This window comes from Dendrobates tinctorius, unplaced genomic scaffold, assembly GCF_039654945.1.
Source record: "Dendrobates tinctorius isolate UK_male_01 unplaced genomic scaffold, ASM3965494v1 ptg000229l, whole genome shotgun sequence".
In the NCBI taxonomy this organism is placed as follows: Eukaryota; Metazoa; Chordata; class Amphibia; order Anura; family Dendrobatidae; genus Dendrobates; species Dendrobates tinctorius.
The window spans coordinates 2,778,869-2,798,039 of NW_027361896.1; the positions used below are offsets into that span (position 1 = coordinate 2,778,869).

The 19,171-nt window shown below is 41.5% G+C and overlaps 1 protein-coding gene across 4 annotated transcripts in view; it reads left to right on the forward strand.

Annotated features, from left to right (window-relative positions):
• TEX10 (testis expressed 10) overlaps positions 1-6,849 on the forward strand; it is a 721,463-nt gene extending 714,614 nt beyond the window's left edge. For all 4 annotated transcript variants that reach the window (XM_073555731.1, XM_073555729.1, XM_073555727.1 and 1 more), the window contains one exon: positions 6,355-6,849. In XM_073555731.1, coding sequence (XP_073411832.1) covers positions 6,355-6,444 — 90 coding nt within the window. In that variant the 3' untranslated portion in view covers positions 6,445-6,849. The remainder of the gene's footprint in view (positions 1-6,354) is intronic.
• The last annotated feature ends 12,322 nt before the right edge of the window (positions 6,850-19,171 follow it).

Below are 19,171 nucleotides of genomic sequence, written 5' to 3' on the forward strand. Positions count from 1 at the left end.
CGGGCCATTCTGAAAGCGGCAATACCAAATATGTGTATTTTTTTAACCCCTTCACGCCGCTCCCTTTTTTGTTTTTCGCTCCCCTTCTTCCCAGAGCCATAACTTTTTTCATTTTTCCATCAATATTGCCATGTGAGGGCTTGTTATTTGCTGGATGTGTTATACTTTTGAATGACACCAATGGTTTTACCATAATTGTGTACTTGGAATTTTTTTCCCTCGTTTTCAAGTGCGGTGAAGTTGCAAAAAAAGTGCAATTCTACAACTATTTTTTGGATTTGTTTTATTTAACCATGTTTACCAAATGCTAAAACTGACCTGCTATTATGATTCTCCAGGTCAGTACGCGTTCATTAGATACCAATCGTATAGGTTGTTTTTTATTTAAATTGTGAAAAAAATCCAAAGTTTGTTGAGAAAAAAATTGTGTCATTTTCCTTGACCAGTAGCGTTTCCATTTTTCGTGATCAGGGCCTGGGTGAGGGCTTATTTTTTGCATGCCAAGCTGATATTTTTATTTATACCATATTGGTGTGGATACAATATTGTGATCACCCGTTATTGCATTTTAATGCAATATTGCGGCAACCAAAAAACATAATTCTGGGGTTTTTACTTTTTTTTCGCTATGCTGTTTACCGATCGGATTAATTATTTTTATAGCTTGATAGATCGGGCGATTCTGAACGCAAGGATACCAAATATGTGTTTGTTTGTTTGTTTTTTTAATTTATTGAATGGGGCAAATGGGGGGTGATTTGAACTTTTATATGTTTAATATTTTTAAAACCCTTTTTTTTTTTTTTTTTTAACTTTTTGCATGTTTAAATAGTCTCCCATGGGAGACTAGAAGCTGCGATAACCCAATTGTCCCTGCCTCTGCTACACACCAGCGATGATTATATCGCCTGTGTGTAGCAGAAATGCTAGCTTGCTATGATCGCTGATCACTGGGCAACCTGTTGGAGACCTCTGGTTGTCATGCCGACGCATTGGTGACCCGTGATCATGTGACTGGGTCACCAGTGGGTGGGATTAGTGACGCGTTTCCATCGCGATCACATTAAATGCCGCTCTCATCGATTGTCAGCGGCATTTAACGGGTTAACAGCAGCAGGTGGATTGTGATTGTACACATCAAAGGGAGCAATACAACATGCACTGTACTAGAACGGCGCTTGTGAAGGGGTTAATTGTTCTATTTTGAATGGGAAGAATTGGGGGTGATTTAAACTATTTATTTTTGTTTTTTTTAATATTTTTTAACTTTTTTGTTACTTTTACACTTGCTGAATAGTCTCCAAGGGATTCTAGAAGGTGAAATCATCCTATCGCTTGTGCTCCACAGAGCAGGGCTTCAGCACCTCTTTGTGTAGCAGAAATGCTCACTTGCTATGTGCACTGACCGCTGGGCGAGGCTCATAGCTATCCGGCTATGACAACCTCAGGGGTCTTATTCAGACCACGCGTTGGCATGCGAATCCATCGGCGACCCGCGGTCATGTGAAACGGACGCCGATGAGCGGGATTAGTGACTCGCTTCCAGCGCAATCGTGTGAAATGCCGCTGTCAGAGATTGACAGCGGTATTTAACAGGTTAACAGCTGCGGGTGTATCTCAATTCCTCCTGCTGCTGTTATGAGCACATGTCAGCTGATGAAATCAGCTGAAATGTGCCAGAAAAGATGTGGGCTCAGCGCCAGAGCCCACATCCAAGGGGGTGATCTGACATGCACCGTACATGTACGGCGCATGTCGTGAAGGAGTTAGTGAACCGGTCTTTTAAAAAAAACCCGATATTAACCTGCAGATATTGGGTTTATCAGCAGGTTAATACTTTCTAAAGCTGTGCAGTCACCGCACTTTCCATCGCGATCACATTAAATGCCGCTCTCATCGATTGTCAGCGGCATTTAACGGGTTAACAGCAGCAGGTGGATTGTGATTGTACACATCAAAGGGAGCAATACAACATGCACTGTACTAGAACGGCGCTTGTGAAGGGGTTAATTGTTCTATTTTGAATGGGAAGAATTGGGGGTGATTTAAACTATTTATTTTTGTTTTTTTTAATATTTTTTAACTTTTTTGTTACTTTTACACTTGCTGAATAGTCTCCAAGGGATTCTAGAAGGTGCAATCATCCTATCGCTTGTGCTCCACAGAGCAGGGCTTCAGCACCTCTTTGTGTAGCAGAAATGCTCACTTGCTATGTGCACTGACCGCTGGGCGGGGCTCATAGCTATCCGGCTATGACAACCTCAGGGGTCTTATTCAGACCCCGCGTTGGCATGCGAATCCATCGGCGACCCGCGGTCATGTGAAACGGACGCCGATGAGCGGGATTAGTGACTCGCTTCCAGCGCAATCGTGTGAAATGCCGCTGTCAGAGATTGACAGCGGTATTTAACAGGTTAACAGCTGCGGGTGTATCTCAATTCCTCCTGCTGCTGTTATGAGCACATGTCAGCTGATGAAATCAGCTGAAATGTGCCAGAAAAGATGTGGGCTCAGCAACAGAGCCCACATCCAAGGGGGTGATCTGACATGCACCGTACATGTACGGCGCATGTCGTGAAGGAGTTAGTGAACCGGTCTTTTAAAAAAAACCCGATATTAACCTGCAGATATTGGGTTTATCAGCAGGTTAATACTTTCTAAAGCTGTGCAGTCACCGCACTTTCCTGGCTACCAGGCAAAAATTAACATCATTCCTCCCTGCAGGCAGCCTCCAGCTTTCAGTCATAGAAGCACAGTTCAGTCACTGTTCAGTACATAGTGAACGGCAACTGTAACTGTGCACCGGCACTGACAGCCAGCTGAGCAGTGAATCAGAGTACATTTTTTTTGTTATGCTGGCAAAGGTGAATTAAAATATGCTGACAAAGGGGAACATATTTTGCACATGAATTGACTGTGGTTTGGCTTCGGTGTCCCTTTATGCCTCATTCACCTCTTCTGAGGTCTGTCTGTCTGAATGCTGCTGGAGTGTGTGCCGCTGTGCGCCTTCTCCCTATCTCCTTTCTTCTAACGCTGCTCTCTGAACTTCCAGGTGTAGAGCATCATCAGGGAGTAGAATGTGCTCTATAACTGCATTCCAGCGCGGTTGCACATATGATGGCATGATTTAAACAGTGCACTCTGGAAAGCGAACACTGTCGATCAGAAATGGGGGATGGGCCCCAATATGCACATGATGTGCTATAATAGTGCATCAAAGCCTCCTCACTTGCATATGAATTGTCATTTTCTCAAGACATTGTACCAGTCATAGGTACAGTGCTAGTACGGCTGTTTTGTTGCTAAGTCCCCATACAACATTATATAGCCCATTTAAAATGCATTTTGTGGGTGATGGACTACCTTTAAATGGAACTGTGCAAAGTAGTTAGTATCAGTTTATTCTGTTCAGTGGGAAGCTTGCATCTAATTTGGAAGACATAAGAAAATTAACGTGTCTTGCACAAACCATTAGCAACAATAATCCATCTTTGGTAAACATTTCATATGTAAAATGTATATGAATATTATCCTTGTGGCAGACTTTCAGGACTGCCTTGGTTTATGTAAATAAAACTGTCAAGAATCACCGCGAGGGGGGTGGTGATCTTTTCTCTGTAACACAACTCCGCTGCCTCCAATTGCCAGGACAGTTACAAGTGATGGACGAGACCACAAATGCTTCCACTACTAGGCCAGTTATTGGAGAACTAACAGTGAGAGTATGGTATATACACCTCAGATTCCAAGGCAATCTGCCAGCTCCACTATAACAAAAGAAAGATTATTAGATGACCCCTCTAATTGTTTTACAAGCCAATTTGGACACCTGTTACAAGAAGCTTTTGGCTTCTGTGTGTGGGTTACAGAACTAAAGGAACAAAGCTGTTAGATAGGCAGAGTTTATAAAAAATATATACAAGATGATACAAAATGAGAACAAAACAGTACAGCACATACAATTACATAAAACAAAAAAATTAGCAAAAGGAATTTACTAAACCTGACATCACTGCAATGGCTTCAGATTTATGGAGGGAGGTACTCCAGAAAGAAAACGGACATGACCCATAGTTAGCTGCACCGACAAGGACTAAAACTTATTTGCCTTTTATTAACACAAGTTATCTCTCCTCTAGTGACTCATAACAGGGTTGGTCATGGAATGAGTCTTCAGATTGCTGACAATATACATGCCATGTTTCCTGTCTGGCCACTATTTGAGCCTAATAGTCATGTCTCCCAGTTATGTAAAAATATGCATGTTCTTCCTCTCTTAGTCACGAAGCTGAAAATGTATATGCCATCAATATTGAATCGATACTAACCCCAATATTCATAACTTTCCACCGGTGCCAAAGTGTCAAGCAGTCTTTTGAACCGAGCAAGCTGGATCTTGTGAAGGGTTATTAACCCCTTAACGACCAGGGTTTTTTCCGTTTTTGAAATTGTTTTTTGCTTCTTTCCAAAGCCATAATTTTTTTTATTTTTCTGTCAATATGGCCATGGGCTTGTTTTTTGTGGAACAAGTTGTAGTTTTCAAAGACACTATTGGTTTAACATATCGTGTTCTGGAAAACAGGAAAGAAATTCCAAGTGTGGTTAAATTGCAAAAAGTTCAATTCCACAGTTGTTTTTTGTATTTTTTTTTTTTTTTACCATGTTCACTAAATGCTAAAAATGACCTACCACTATGATTCTCCTGGTCATTACAAGTTCAAAGACACCAAATATGCATAGGTTCTTTTTCATTTCATTTAAGTAGTTAAAAAAATTCCAAAATTTGTTTAAAAAAAGGTCCTATTTTCCGAGACCTGTAGCAGTGTAGCGTCTTCATTTTTCGTGATCTGCGGCTGGGTGAAGGCTTGCTTTCTGTGTGCCAAGCTGACACCCAACATCACGAAAGGGGTTATACAAACCCCAATAAGTTTTTCTCATTTCCTAGCTACACGTAATTTACTCTTTGCCCTATGTACAATAAGGTCTATTTCAGAGTTTGAAGTGTAAGCTCTTGTCTTACTACAAAAAGGAGTTTCGATTTTCAGCTCTTTCTCCTCCTTGAGATGTCAGATGGCTTTTAATTTGTTCTCTGACAAAAGCTAAATATGCAGAGCATGAGTAAGTACTATAATGTGCCAACTAGAGAAGAGCAAAATTAAAATTTGATAAATTGTACAGATTTTATGCAGGAAATTTGATTTGCAGCTTTGTTGTTTTCTGAAAATTTCTTTGAAAAAACCTTAATTCCTCATTTGCCCGCTGCACGCCCATCTGGTCCTTCTTGCCTCGTTTCTATTTTTGCACACCGATGTCTTCACTTTAGAACAGAATTTCTGGCCACTACCAAGCTTTAAAGGGCACTGTCGCAACACTCTGTGACTTCTGATCACAGGTGAGGTGAGTATTAGGTGGGGTTTGTTAACCTTCTGCTAGCCCTCTACAGTTCTGTATAAGTTGTACACCACTTACTGCCATTTTTCTTAGCATTTTTTTAATTCCATTTCTAGTCCCAATCTTCCTTTCCTTGTCAAAATAAAGCTGTGCAATGTACTATCTATGATGGATCTGATTGTAAAGAGGTGCACATAACGTAATGCTGGAGTCACACATAGCGACTCACCAGCGATCCTGACAACGATATCAATGTGTCAGGATCGCTGGTGAATCGCTATGTGATCGCTGGTGAGCTGTCAAACAGACAGCTTCACCAGCGATCAGCACAGCGACGCCCGGCGTCGCTGTGCACGTTAGTAACCAGCGCGCTGATGCAGGAAGCTGGTAACTAACGTACACATCGGGTATCCAAGGGACGTGCGTCCCTAGATACCCGATGTGTACGTTAGTTACCAGCTCCCTGCATCAGCACGCTGGTAACTAACGTACACATCGGGTATCTAAGGGACGCACGTCCCTTGGATACCCGATGTGTACATTAGTTACCAGCAGATCGCTGGTCTCCCGCCTGTCACACGCAGCGATGTGTGGTGGCCAGCGGGAGACCAGCGACCAAAAAAAAGTCCTGGCCTTTCCTGCAGCGATCAGCGATACCGGCAGGGGGGCCGGTCGCTGATTGCTGTCACACACAGCGATCTCGCTGGTGAGATCGCTGTTGTGTCACAAAAATTGTGACTCAGCAGCGATCTCGCTAGCGAGATCGCTGTGTGTGACAAGGCCTTAAGGTATCTTGTCCACTTTACTGTGCTTTCTGAGAGCTATGTACACAATGTATTGGCAGTCTCCAATTCCAGTAGGGTTTTTATCCACTCACTACAGAAGTCGGATTTTAACGTCGGTTTTCCAACTTTACTATGTATAGTAGGCATGCACATTGACTGTTTTTTATTTTGCATTTAGAATTTGAAGAGTTGTGAAATTCAAGAGCAGTGGCTTACAGATCTACAGTACTGCTTCAATGTCTATCTTACAAAACAGATTCAAGAATAGAATGTAGATGCTTTTTTTCTTTTAAGAATGTTGGATTACATCTTCACATTGTGATGAGAAATGTCTTAAACTGTGAAGACCTGAATATGTTTGATGCGTCCTGGACAACAAAAATGTCTATTGTTACTTGATAACTTTTTTTCTGTTCAAATAGTCTTAATGGCAAAGGTTTTTTTTTCAAATGTACATGTTTTTAAAGTACCGTATTCATTTTTTATTCTATCACATGCACATTTTACTGGCACATATTGAACCTGTCATTTACAGCAAAATCCACTTTCCAACTTGTTACATGGGTATTGAATTGCACATAAATCTATATAGTATTTGGTGCTAACCTTTGCTCATGAACCAAGAACTAGATTTGGCATAATGTATTTTTCAATAAAAGTCTACTTAAAGGTTGCCTTTGTAACATTTTTATTGCTCCAATGATTTAAAAAAAAAAAGTTTAAATTGCCTTATACAGCAGGGGGCGTTCATGGGGTCCTAAAACATCTGTAGCTTACGCCCAGTGTATTATATTGCATCATTGGCACCACACACTTCACAACATATTAACAGATGATTGTCATTGACCCAACAAGTATGAGCAGAATTCTTGCTATTTTGCAGAGTTAGGGAAAAACTGTAATGGTGTCTGACAAGAAATAACACTGCCTCTCTGTAAGTGCACAGTACCACTATACAGTGGTGTAAAATCACTACGATTACCTTCATACAGTTACTGAATAACATGGATAGCATCTGTATAAGAATACTATTGTGCGGTAACTGAATCACCCCACCAGCAGAGGAGTATTTTTAACCGAGGAGTGCGTAACTTGTAATAGTGCAAATTTGTAATAGAAGCTGTAGGTATATGTGATGTTAACACACTATCTATACATGAAAACAATACATTCCATGAAATACAAATGAAATCAAGAAGAGTGTTATTGTAATCTAGGGGCTCTGATTAGTAGAGGCTGGCTGTCTATCTCTCCCTGACCTTAGAATAACGTGTAAAAAAGAATTTGGCACTCCAATATTCAATGCTGAAATAATATATTTATTGCACATAGAAAAAACAGGAGGGATCCACTTAAACAGCTGAAGTTTCTGCTTAAAATGGCCTTCCTCAGAACTAAAATATAACAGATAAACAAATATAATTACACAAAAGTATAAATCATTATACATCAGTCCATAAGATAAAGAAAAAAGGGGATCTCATATAGGATAAATAAGAAGTCTAAGGCTGGTTTCACATTTGCGGTTTTTTTCGCGGGATTTTAGCGCTAAAAAACGCATGCGATTTTTTTTTCCTATACTTTGCATGGGATGCGCTTATGTGCGCATACACATGCGTTTGTATGCGTTTTTCCGCGCATGCGTTTTTTTGCGGTATGCGCTCGGGCGCACAAAATGCATCCTGTTGCATTTTTTGTGCGTCCGACTTGCCTCAAAAAAACGCATGCTCGCGCAATGCGTTTTTTTACAGCAGGACACCCATTATAAGTCTATGGGTGCGCATATGTGCGCATTGGCATGCTTATGTATGCGTTTTTTTGCGCATGCGTTTTTTTTTACCATTAGTTTGACAATGGAATTTAGGGGTTTGGGTTAGAGTTAGGGTCAGTTAAGGGGGGTTAGGGTCAGGGTTAGGGTTAGTATGGTTTGGTTAAGGGTTAGGGTCAGGGTTAGGGTCAGGGTTAGTATGGTTTGGTTAAGGGTTAGGGTCAGGGTTAGGGTTAGTATGGTTTGGTTAAGGGTTAGGGTTAGTATGGTTTGGTTAAGGGTCAGGGTTAGGGTTAGTATGGTTTGGTTAAGGGTTAGGGTCAGGGTTAGGGTTAGTAAAGTCATGGTTTGGGTTAGTGTGAGGGGCCACCTAATGTTGGAAAAAAACACAAACGCGGTAAAAACGCACTAAAAACGCATACAAACGCATAAAAACGCTGCGTTTTTTTCATGCATGCTCATAAAAATGCTTGAAAAAAACGCAGCATTTGTATGCGTTTGTATGCGTTTTTTCAATGCGTTTTTTTGCGGGAAAAACGCGCTGCAAAAAAAAGCAAGTGTGAAATTAGCCTAAGTAATAAAATAAAAGGACATGAGTAATAGATACTCAATACATCATAATAGAGTAGCAAGCAGATAGACCATGAGCGTGACTTTAGATAATCTAATAAAGTAAAAGTCACAGAGGTGAGTACAATTGAAATGGGGGAAAGACCTAAAGATAACAATTGAGTAAAGCAAAAAAACAACTTTACCAAATGGTGGATCAAATGTCAATAGCAATTGATGTAAAAACTGAAAAAAAGGGTAAATAATTGCTATAAGTCATATGGCCCAAATAGGCTTGAATAAAATAAAGACCTGACACAGAATCAGCGGACGAAAAGATAGCTGAAGCATAATAGTGAATCAGCCAAAAGAACATTCACCGATGAAGCATTTAGTAAATATGAGACAGACCGCTCTGCAGGGAAAAGCACAACTGTGCTTGTGGAAGGAGCTGAATAATGTGCTTCACCACTGGTTTAAATGGAGACTTGCGCTGAATTGGGTAATGATGCACTTCCAGTTATCGTCTGTTCATGTGATCTCAGCATGTGTGCGTGACAGGAATTGACACGTGTAATAAGAAATGTCGCCGCTGGGTGCCATGTTGGTGGGAAACATGATGATTCATGGTAGTATGAAGTAAATTCTTATACACGTCACAAATGTGACTCAGATAGCAACAAGAGTTTTCTGGGTACCATATTAGTAGAAACAGGTTGAAACTATATAATGATGTAATTTATAAGTGAAAGCTACCTCTGGGTATAATTAATATAAAAGGGCAAATATTTTAAAAGAATATTAAGATCGTATTGTTGCAAAACTCCCTATGCTATATACAGTCATGGCCAAAAGTTTAGAGAATGACACAAATATTAATTTTTACAAAGTCTACTGCATTTTTTCTAATGGCAATTTGCATGTACTCCAGAATGTTATAGTGAGCAGCTTAACAGCAATTACTTGCAAAGTCAATATTTGCCTAGAAAATTAACTTTATCCCCCAAAACACATTTCAACATCATTGCAGCCCTGCCTTAAAAGGACCAGCTAACATCGTTTCAGTGATTGCTCCATTAACACAGGTGTGGGTGTTGATGAGGACAGGGCTGGAGATCAATCTGTCATGATTAAGTAAGAATGACACCACTGGACACTTTAAAAGGAGGCTGGTGCTTGGCATCATTGTTTCTCTTCTGTTAACCATGGTTATCTCTAAAGAAACACGTGCAGTCATCATTGCACTGCACAAAAATGGCCTAACAGGGAAGAGTATCGCAGCTAGAAAGATTGCACCTCAGTCAACAATCTATCGCATCATCAAGAACTTCAAGGAGAGAGGTTCCCTTGTTGCCAAAAAGGCTCCAGGGCGCCCAAGAAAGACCAGCAAGCGCCAGGACCGTCTCTTAAAAGTGTTTCAGCTGCGGGATCGGGCTACCAGCAGTGCAGAGCTTGCTCAGGAATGGCAGCAGGCAGGTGTGAGTGCATCTGCACGCACTGTGAGGCGGAGACTCTTGGAACAAGGCCTGGTCTCAAGGAGGGCAGCAAAGAAGCCACTTCTCTCCAGAAAAAACATCATGGACGGACTGATATTCTGCAAGAGGTACAGGGAGGGGACTGCTGAGGACTGGGGTAAAGTCATTTTCTCTGATGAATCCCCTTTTCGATTGTTTGGGACATCTGGCAAACGGCTTATTCGGAGAAGACCAGGTGAGCGCTACCACCAGTCTTGCCTCATGCCAACTGTCAAGCATCCTGAAACCATTCATGTGTGGGGTGGCTTCTCAGCCAAGGGAATGGGCTCTCAGTCTTGCCTAAAAACACAGCCATGAATAAAGAATGGTACCAGAATGTCCTCCAAGAGCAACTTCTCCCAACCGTCCAAGAGCAGTTTGGCGATCAACAATGCCTTTTTCAACATGATGGAGCACCTTGCCATAAAGCAAAGGTGATAACTAAATGGCTCAGGGAACAAAACATAGAGATATTGGGACCATGGCCTGGAAACTCCCCAGATCTTAATCCCATTGAGAACTTGTGGTCAATCATCAAGAGACGGGTGGACAAACAAAAACCTTCAAATTCAGACAAAATAAAAGCATTGATTTTGCAAGAATGGACTGCTATCAGTCAGGATTTGATCCAGAAGTTGATTGAGCGCATGCCAGGGAGAATTGCTGAGGTCCTGAAGAAGAAGGGTCAACACTGCAAATATTGACTTGCTGCATTAACTCATTCTAACTGTCAATATAACCTTTTGTTACTCATAATATGATTGCAATTATATTTCTGTATGTGATAAAAACATCTGACAAACACACATAAAAACCAGAGGGCAGCAGATCATGTGAAAATATAATATTTGTGTCATTCTCTAAACTTTTGGCCATGACTGTAGAGCCAATGAAGGATATCAACATAGGGAGATTTGGAATGAAGAAAATTAAAAATAAAGTAAGACAGAAAAGAGGGATTATAGAAAAGAAGAAATAATGTAATGTGCCCAATAAAATAAAAAAGGGAAAAATAATAGAACTAAGGAAAAATAACTAAATAATCAAAAGGAAAAAGAGTCACCATTAGGGATGAGCGAGTAGGCAAATATTCGGACTCGCTTTGCTCGTAATGAGTAGGTCCTAATACTCGGGTATTCGTAACGAATAGCGTGTCCAATGCAAGTCAATGGGAAATGCAAGTAATTTTCTGCTCGACCCAACAAAGCAGTCGGGGCCTGAGAAGAAGGCTGAAATGAATGCATGATTGTTTAAAAGCAGGCAGTAAAAAGCTGTGTTGGCTAACGCTAGAAGAAGCCACCCATCATCATCACGATGGCTTCACAATTATAAAAGTTGGACTACTGTCCTTGTTATTCCACTGCCACTGCACAATGTGCAGGCATAGTGTCTCCAAGAAATTAGCCCTTGGGGCTGTATCCTGGTTGACGCAGGAAGAAGGCCTCAAGGGCCAGACAATTATGAAGCTAGGACTACTAGCACGGTAGTTCCAGTGCTCAATGTGCAGGCATAGACAGTGTTTCCAAAAATTAGCCCAAGGAGCTGTATCATGGTTGACGCAGGAAGGAGTTCTCATCAAGTGCCTCCGATGGAAAATATTAATGAATGAAACATTGTTTCTAGCTTGTTGACCATGAGGTACATGTGGCAGATACACATATAAGAAGAAGGAAAGGGTTTTTGATTGTATTGTAATCAGCCGTGTGCGTGTATCTGTGATGATTGCCCCAGCGGCACTGAAAACACGCTCTGACATCACAGAGGCAGCAGGGCAGGCTAGCACCTCCATGGAACATAGAAGGAGGGGTCTGGCCAACTGTGCAGCTTGGGTATACCCAGTAATTAAACGGAACAGAAGCTTCAGGAAGGATGCAGGTATGGTCACTTAGATACTTGATCATTGATGTACAACTTCTGCCTCCTTGATGTTGTTACCGGTCCAGCTAGCCTTTGCTGATGTGCCTGTTTATTGAAGATGGCCCAGTTTGTGCACATTTTCCCCCCACCTCTTTTGGACCTGCTGGGCGTGTATCTCCCCATTAATGCATGCTGTTGCAAAGAGCTGGTACCTCTGCTACCAAATTGGAGTACGAAGTCCAAAAAGTCCATAAAAGGTATAAATTTATTAAATACATATGTATCAAGTACTATTCTAATACTTGATAATATAATGTAATTTTTACTTGCCCTTGTATTATAATTGTACTTGATACATATATTTTTAATAAATTTATACCTTTTATGCACTTCTTGGACTTTGTACCCCAATTTTTTCAGTTTTCATATGTGTATCTAGGAGTGTCTAATCTCTATGTCTAAACTCCAAGTCGCATGGCTGTGGAGTTTTTTGGCAGCTTATTAGTTAAGGTTAACTATATGGTTTCTATTTCCCTTTACCTCTGCTACCAGTGGTGTCTGAGTGTGATGTCATCAAATGATCGACCGGCTCTCTTGAAGGATTCAATTGTGAAACCCCTTGGTGACTGCAACAGTAGCGGAAGAAAATTGTCCTTGTACCGTTGGTCGAGAAAGGTGGCCAACCAGTATAGGTTGCCGTTGAAAATGTGGATCACGCGAGGGTCTTGGGACAGACAGACATGAACTGTGTGCCAAGCTGCAGAGAGGCAAATGTTCTGTGGCCCCAGAAAGAGGAACAATACCCACCCTCCCCTCACACACTCTCCACCTCCTCCTCTCCAGCCCACCCATGCTGGAGAGACATGATGCTGGGGTTGGGAGTCCCCTCAGTAGCATCATTGGTCCCCTCGGTACCAAAGAGAGAAAAAGCCCTCTCCCTCCTTGTCTTCCTCATCTTCACCCAATCTTGCCTCATGTTATTGGCTGGGCTGGGGAGGATCACCCAATGTGAAATCTTGCTCCATACCCGGCTGATGAGCACGCAAAGATTCCATGTTTAGATTATGCAGCGATTTCTTTCAACATACATAGCATCGGGATGGTAACGCTGCTATTAGCCTGATCAGCGCTCACGAGGTTGGTGCAGTAATTAGTTATCAAGCACCTCACAAATGTCAGCGATCCACACCCACGCAACAGTTGTGTCTTGGCTGAGTCGCAGTCTGACGGGCATGTTTAAGCTGGTACTCAGAAAGTACCCTCTGCTGCTCACTAATCCTTGCCAACATATGATGTTGAGTTCCACCGTGTGAGCAGGTCGCAAATGAGTCGGTGATTTGGCAAATTAAATTGCTCTTGGAGCACTGCAAGATCGGCAACAGCGGTAGAGGAATGGTGGAAATGGATGCAAATATGGATCATCTCAAGTAGGTACCTCAAGTCAGTGTATGTTTTGATACATTTCTGAACCACTAGGTTCAGCACGTAAGCCATGCATGGCACTCGTACCAGCTTCCCGAGCTTTAAAGACGTCACCAAGTTACGCCCATTATCACAGACAACCAGACTGGGTTCGAGTTGCAGTGGGGAGAGCCACTGATCGGTCTGTTTTATTCCTTGCCACAGCTCTGCTGCAGTGTGGGGCATTTAACCCAAACAGATCAGCTTCAGCAGAGCATGTTGCTGCTTTGCTGATGCACTGCTGCACAGCTCCTAACTTTGGAGTGATGTGGAGGGTAATTCAGTATAGGAGGAAGAGGGGAGACAGGACATATATGATGAGGCAGAAACCATGATTGAGGGTTGGGCCTGCTATTTGTGGCATGGGTAGGATATGTGATATTCCAGTTTGCGAATTTGCTCCTCCACCAGGTTCAGCCAGTGTGCCGTGACAGAAATGTATTGTCCCTGTCCACAACTACTTGTCCACGTGTCTGTTGTTAGGTGGACGTTTCTGGTTATGGTGTTGGTGAGAGCATGCTTTAGATTGTTTAACATGTGCTGGTGTAACGCACGGGATGGCACACCTGGAAAAATAGTGCTGGCTGGGAACAGAATATTGAGAGGCAGCCACAGCCAAGAGATCACAGAAAGAATTTGTCCCCACAAGTCTAAATGGGAAAATCTCCACGGCAAGCAACTTGGCAATGTGCGCGTTTAGTATTTGTGCTTGTAGGTGTGTGGGTTGGCATTTACACTTCCTTTCATAGATCTGAGGCACGGACAGCTGGATGCTTGGCTGAGACAAACAAGTGAATAAGATTGTTGTGTCCTGTGTCTCTGCAACTGCAGCTTGTGAGCAGGAGGTATGAGCACCTGCTTCCTGCCCAGCAGATTGGGACGGACGGATCACAGGACACTGATTTGATACCCTGTTGTTTCACCCACCGACTAGGGTGCTTGGCTGCCATGTATTTCCGCATACTGATGGTGCTCTGGTTGCGTTTGCCCTGGCCTCTGCTCAGCTTCATATGGCAGATGGTTCAGATGAACTATCCCAAAAAAATTCCAGACAGAGGGTGAACATCCACTTGCCTTGACTTGGGGCACAGGGATTGCTCTTGGCAACAGTTGACACTTCGCACTCTGCTCAAACCAGTAGAGCTTGGTGCCTTTGTTGGTGCTACGCCACCTTCCTCTATGCTGCTGTGCTGGCTATGCTTACCACGGTCAAGGTCGGATCAGCGGACTCATCGACTACCTCATCGTCTATGCCATCCTTTTTCTGTGTTGATATTGTCGGCTGGCCAGATGGCAACTGTCTCATCATCATCAGCCTCCACCTCTTGAGCTGGTATATCACAAGGCTGAAAGTGGCTTTCTTCTGGCCGTGGGTTTTCAAATATTTGGCCATGAACAGACAATACCTCCTCACATTCCTTAATGTTACGCGTTGAGAGGCCAGAGGCAACCAAAGGATCGTATGTACCAATTAGATCATCTGTGTGGCCAAGCTTGGGGTCAAATGTTTTCTGTGACTGAGGGGGGGAGGAAGTAGGAACAGGTTGAGGATTGAATGACCCAGCATTCTGTGTATCGACAGACAGTGTTGTCATGGAAGATTGGGTGCTGCTAGAAAATTTCGTTAACCCCTTATCTGCCATCCAAGACCGTATCTGCTCTTGCTCATCTGGCTTCCAGATATGTTTACGTTCCAGACCGGGAATTTTCGCCAGGAACATAGATGCATCAACCTTCTGTCTCCCAGACTCAGTGCCTTGTCAGGCACACTGACAACCCCACGTCCATGTCCCCTGTCCCTTCACAACAGGCTTTTTGGGAGTTTGGGGTTTTTGTGACATAGTTGCAGATGTTCAAATGCAGATATTGGGGAACAAGGAGCAGTTTGTGCTTTGTGGAAGGTAGTACTACAGCCTAGTACTGCTTTGTGTTCTACAAATGGCACCGCAAGGGCAAAAAATTGGCCTGATGTTAAAGCTGAAGATTTAGCTCGACAGTCACCACAGAAGACAGTGGTTCTGGCTGGGTCTCAGTTGTGCAGTACCATGCGTTCTATTCGGTGTGTAAACAGCACCGCAAGGGCAAAAAAATTGGCTTGCAGGGGTTAAAATGTGACCCCAAAAATAGCTGGAAAACTATCACTACTCCCTGACCTTATACAGTACTTTAAGCTCTCTGAAGAGCTGAGATATTGTGGTACTATGTATTTACTGTAATGCTCCTACCTGTCTCCCTACTCTACAGTCACCTACTACTAAAATACTCCAGGTAGCTCTCAAAAGAGCATTTGTGTTTTTGAGATGATTTATGGACGATTTGCAAAAGCACAACTCTCCCTAGCAGCAGCTCACACTCTCCCTACGCTAGCACTAGCTGTATTCTGGATGCAATGTGCAGAAAATGGTGCCGGCAGGGCTTATATAGAGCCTATGAATCATAGGCTATGAATGATCTATGACACTGTGCAGCCAGCCAATCAGTAATGCCACAACCAAGATAGCTGAGGCATTACTGTGATTGGCTAACATGCTGGGCAGGAGATCCGAATATTGCGAGTAGTGAAATACTAGCTATGTTCAGAGTACCGCATTACTCGACAAGTACCGAATACTTGCGAATATACCGACTCATCTCTAGTCACCATACAATATCCCGAGCAGAAAAAGGATCAACCTATCCGTGTCTGAAAAAAAAAAAATGTTTGAAACCAGAAATTTCATAGTCCCTATTGAGTCCTTTGGGTTCAATCTTGACATTTCAATGTTTTAATCTTATTACCTCCTCTTCTGGGTACAGGAATATACTCCAAAACTTGGAGCTTTATCTGGGAAACATTTTCATTTTTTTTCAAAATGGTATGGAACAGATAAGTAAGCTTTTACACATCGGATACTAGACTTACGTAGTCACATGCGTTCTCGTATATGCTGGGTAGTCTCACTAACATATACTAGACCGCATGGACATTTTATAAATTACACCAATCCTTACTCATAATAAAGAAAGAACAAAATGAAGAGATCCATAAAACAATTATATTTAGTTAAACCCAAAAATAAAAACAACCAATATCACAATAAAAAAGCAGGACGCCTCAAAAAACAAGACCGGATAGCATCCACAATAATGTACCTATGTAGGTTAATATCAATTTAAGAAAACACTTTTCCAAAAAATCACTATAGCCACTATTAATAAATATTACATACTGTATCTCGTTAATATTATAAAGTGCAGTGCAAATTCATTATCAGAGATAAAATTGTGGGTGATTCAATTCCCAAAGGTATAGATGTGGGCAAAGGAAATCAGGAAAAAGGTGATCAGGAAAAACAAGATGTAGTGTATCCATACAAATAGGGTAAGTTCATATGGACAAATAACCTATATGAACACCATATTAAACTATAAGGGAAGTCAAATGTCTTCTAAACTAATTATAATAAACAGCACAACTAAGGCAGCTGAGAGACATGAAAACGATTCACCTTATGTGGAGCTGTATGTATCCTGATACCCCGACGCGCATTTCACCGCTTGGTTTCTTCCTGGGGGCGTGGCTATGTGAGGGGCGGAGGACATTATATACCAAGTGCGGCCAATGAGTGGAGGAATAGTCAGTAACGTGCCGTGTAAGTGACGCATGCCGCTGTTGTCACGCCACAAGCACAACTCAGCTTCCCGGAAGATGCTCAGTGACCCGCACACATGGAGCGCAAGCGATCACTAACTGAGCATTTCTGGAAACTTACCAAGGCCTGGACAATACAGCGCATGCGTACCCCGGAACTGACCGAGACATTACCTAATAAATATTGCGGGGAATGAACTGCGATTCTATTGCGACTACTACCATAACCTAAATTATGCAGTATATATGTGTAAACAGGGCCCTATAGAATAGATAGGTAATACTAAGATGATAATATGGGCATAAAAATAAGATTATTTTATATAATATAAGCTAGTGCTCGATAGTGAAATGCGAAAAATAAAAACCTATAAATGATGCAATAACTGATTCAACAAATAGTGAATGTATAAATATAATTTTATTAATATTAAAAGTGCCTATGTATTAATATAATTTTTTATAAATATTAAAATTTATATTAAAATAATGAGTGCATAAAAGTGCATGAAATTTTATATATATATATATATATCTATCCCTAATAATAATAAATATAAAAATTAATAATAAAAGAAAGGAGCAAAGAACCAAGATAAAACAGACAAAGGGACCCAACTTCAAGACTGACATAATAGGAAAGATATAGGATAACTGTAGAGGGCTACCAATACATAGACATCGTAAACATTAATAATAAGAGGGGGAAATTCATAGAACAATAATATTCTATATATAAATAAATTAAAATTAAACGTGACAAAAATAATCAACATTACTCAAGCATAACAGTGGATAGATAAATATACTTGAATACATGTAAAAAGTACAAACCTATATAAAAAGTTATATAATTAATTGACACTACTCAAACAACCGTGAATAGTAAATAAATAGATATAAAAATACATCATATAAAAAAGTGCAAGTGACTATATGATCAACAAAGGTTATATAATTAATCACTATAGAAAAATACTACCCATAATTACAACAAAAAAAGTATAAATAAGAATATTATTATAATACATCCCCAAGTATAAGATGTCAGAAGAAGGATGCCTAAAAAACAGTCCAAGGAAAGAGGTCTTCTGTTACACATAAAATGCTCTGTGATTAGCCCCGCATATGTAGAGAATAAAAAGAATTCCAAATAGACATCATAATAGAGATGATCCCCATTGAAGCCACACCAACATGAATCCTACAATATCAAATATGTAAAAACAAATACCAATGTGCTGCAAACCGAAAGTTCTCATTAAGGCCTTGGGAATTTAAAGTACCCAGCCTCAAAATTCACTTATTTTCAGGTCTGGACTCATTGCTGGCCACCTTAGAAGTCTCCAGTGCTTTCTCTCAAACCATTTTCTAGTGCTTTTTGAAGTGTGTTTTGGGTCATTGTCCTGCTGGAAGACCCATGACCTCTGAGGGAGACCCAGCTTTCTCACACTGGGCCCTACATTATGCTGCAAAATTTGTTGGTAGTCTTCTGACTTCATAATGCCATGCACACGGTCAAGCAGTCCAGTGCCAGAGGCAGCAAAGCAACCCCAAAACATCAGGGAACCTCCGCCATGTTTGACTGTAGGGACCGTGTTCTTTTCTTTGAATGTCTCTTTTTTTCTCCTGTAAACTCTATGTTGATGCCTTTGCCCAAAAAGCTCTATTTTTGTCTCATCTGACCAGAGAACATTCTTCCAAAACGTTTTAGGCTTTTTCAGGTAAGTTTTGGCAAACTGCAGCCTGGCTTTTTTTATGTCTCGGGGTAAGAAGTGGGGTCTTCCTGGGTCTCCTACCATAGTTCATTCAGACACCGACGGACAGTACGGGTTGACACTGTTGTACCCTCGAACTGCAGGGCAGCTTGAACTTGTTTGGATGTTAGTCAAGGTTCTTTATCCAACATCCGCACAATCTTGCGTTGAAATCTCTTGTCAATTTTTCTTTTCCGTCCACATCTAGGGAGGTTAGCCACAGTGCCAAGGGCTTTAAACTTCTTTGACACTGCGCACGGTAGACACAGGAACATTCAGGTCTTTTAGAGATGGACTTGTAGCCTTGAGATTGCTCATGCTTCCTCACAATTTGGTTTCTCAAGTCCTCAGACAGTTCTTTGGTCTTCTTTCTTTTCTCTATGCTCAATGTGGTACACACAAGGACACAGGACAGAGGTTGAGTCAACTTTAATCCATGTCAACTGGCTGCAAGTGTG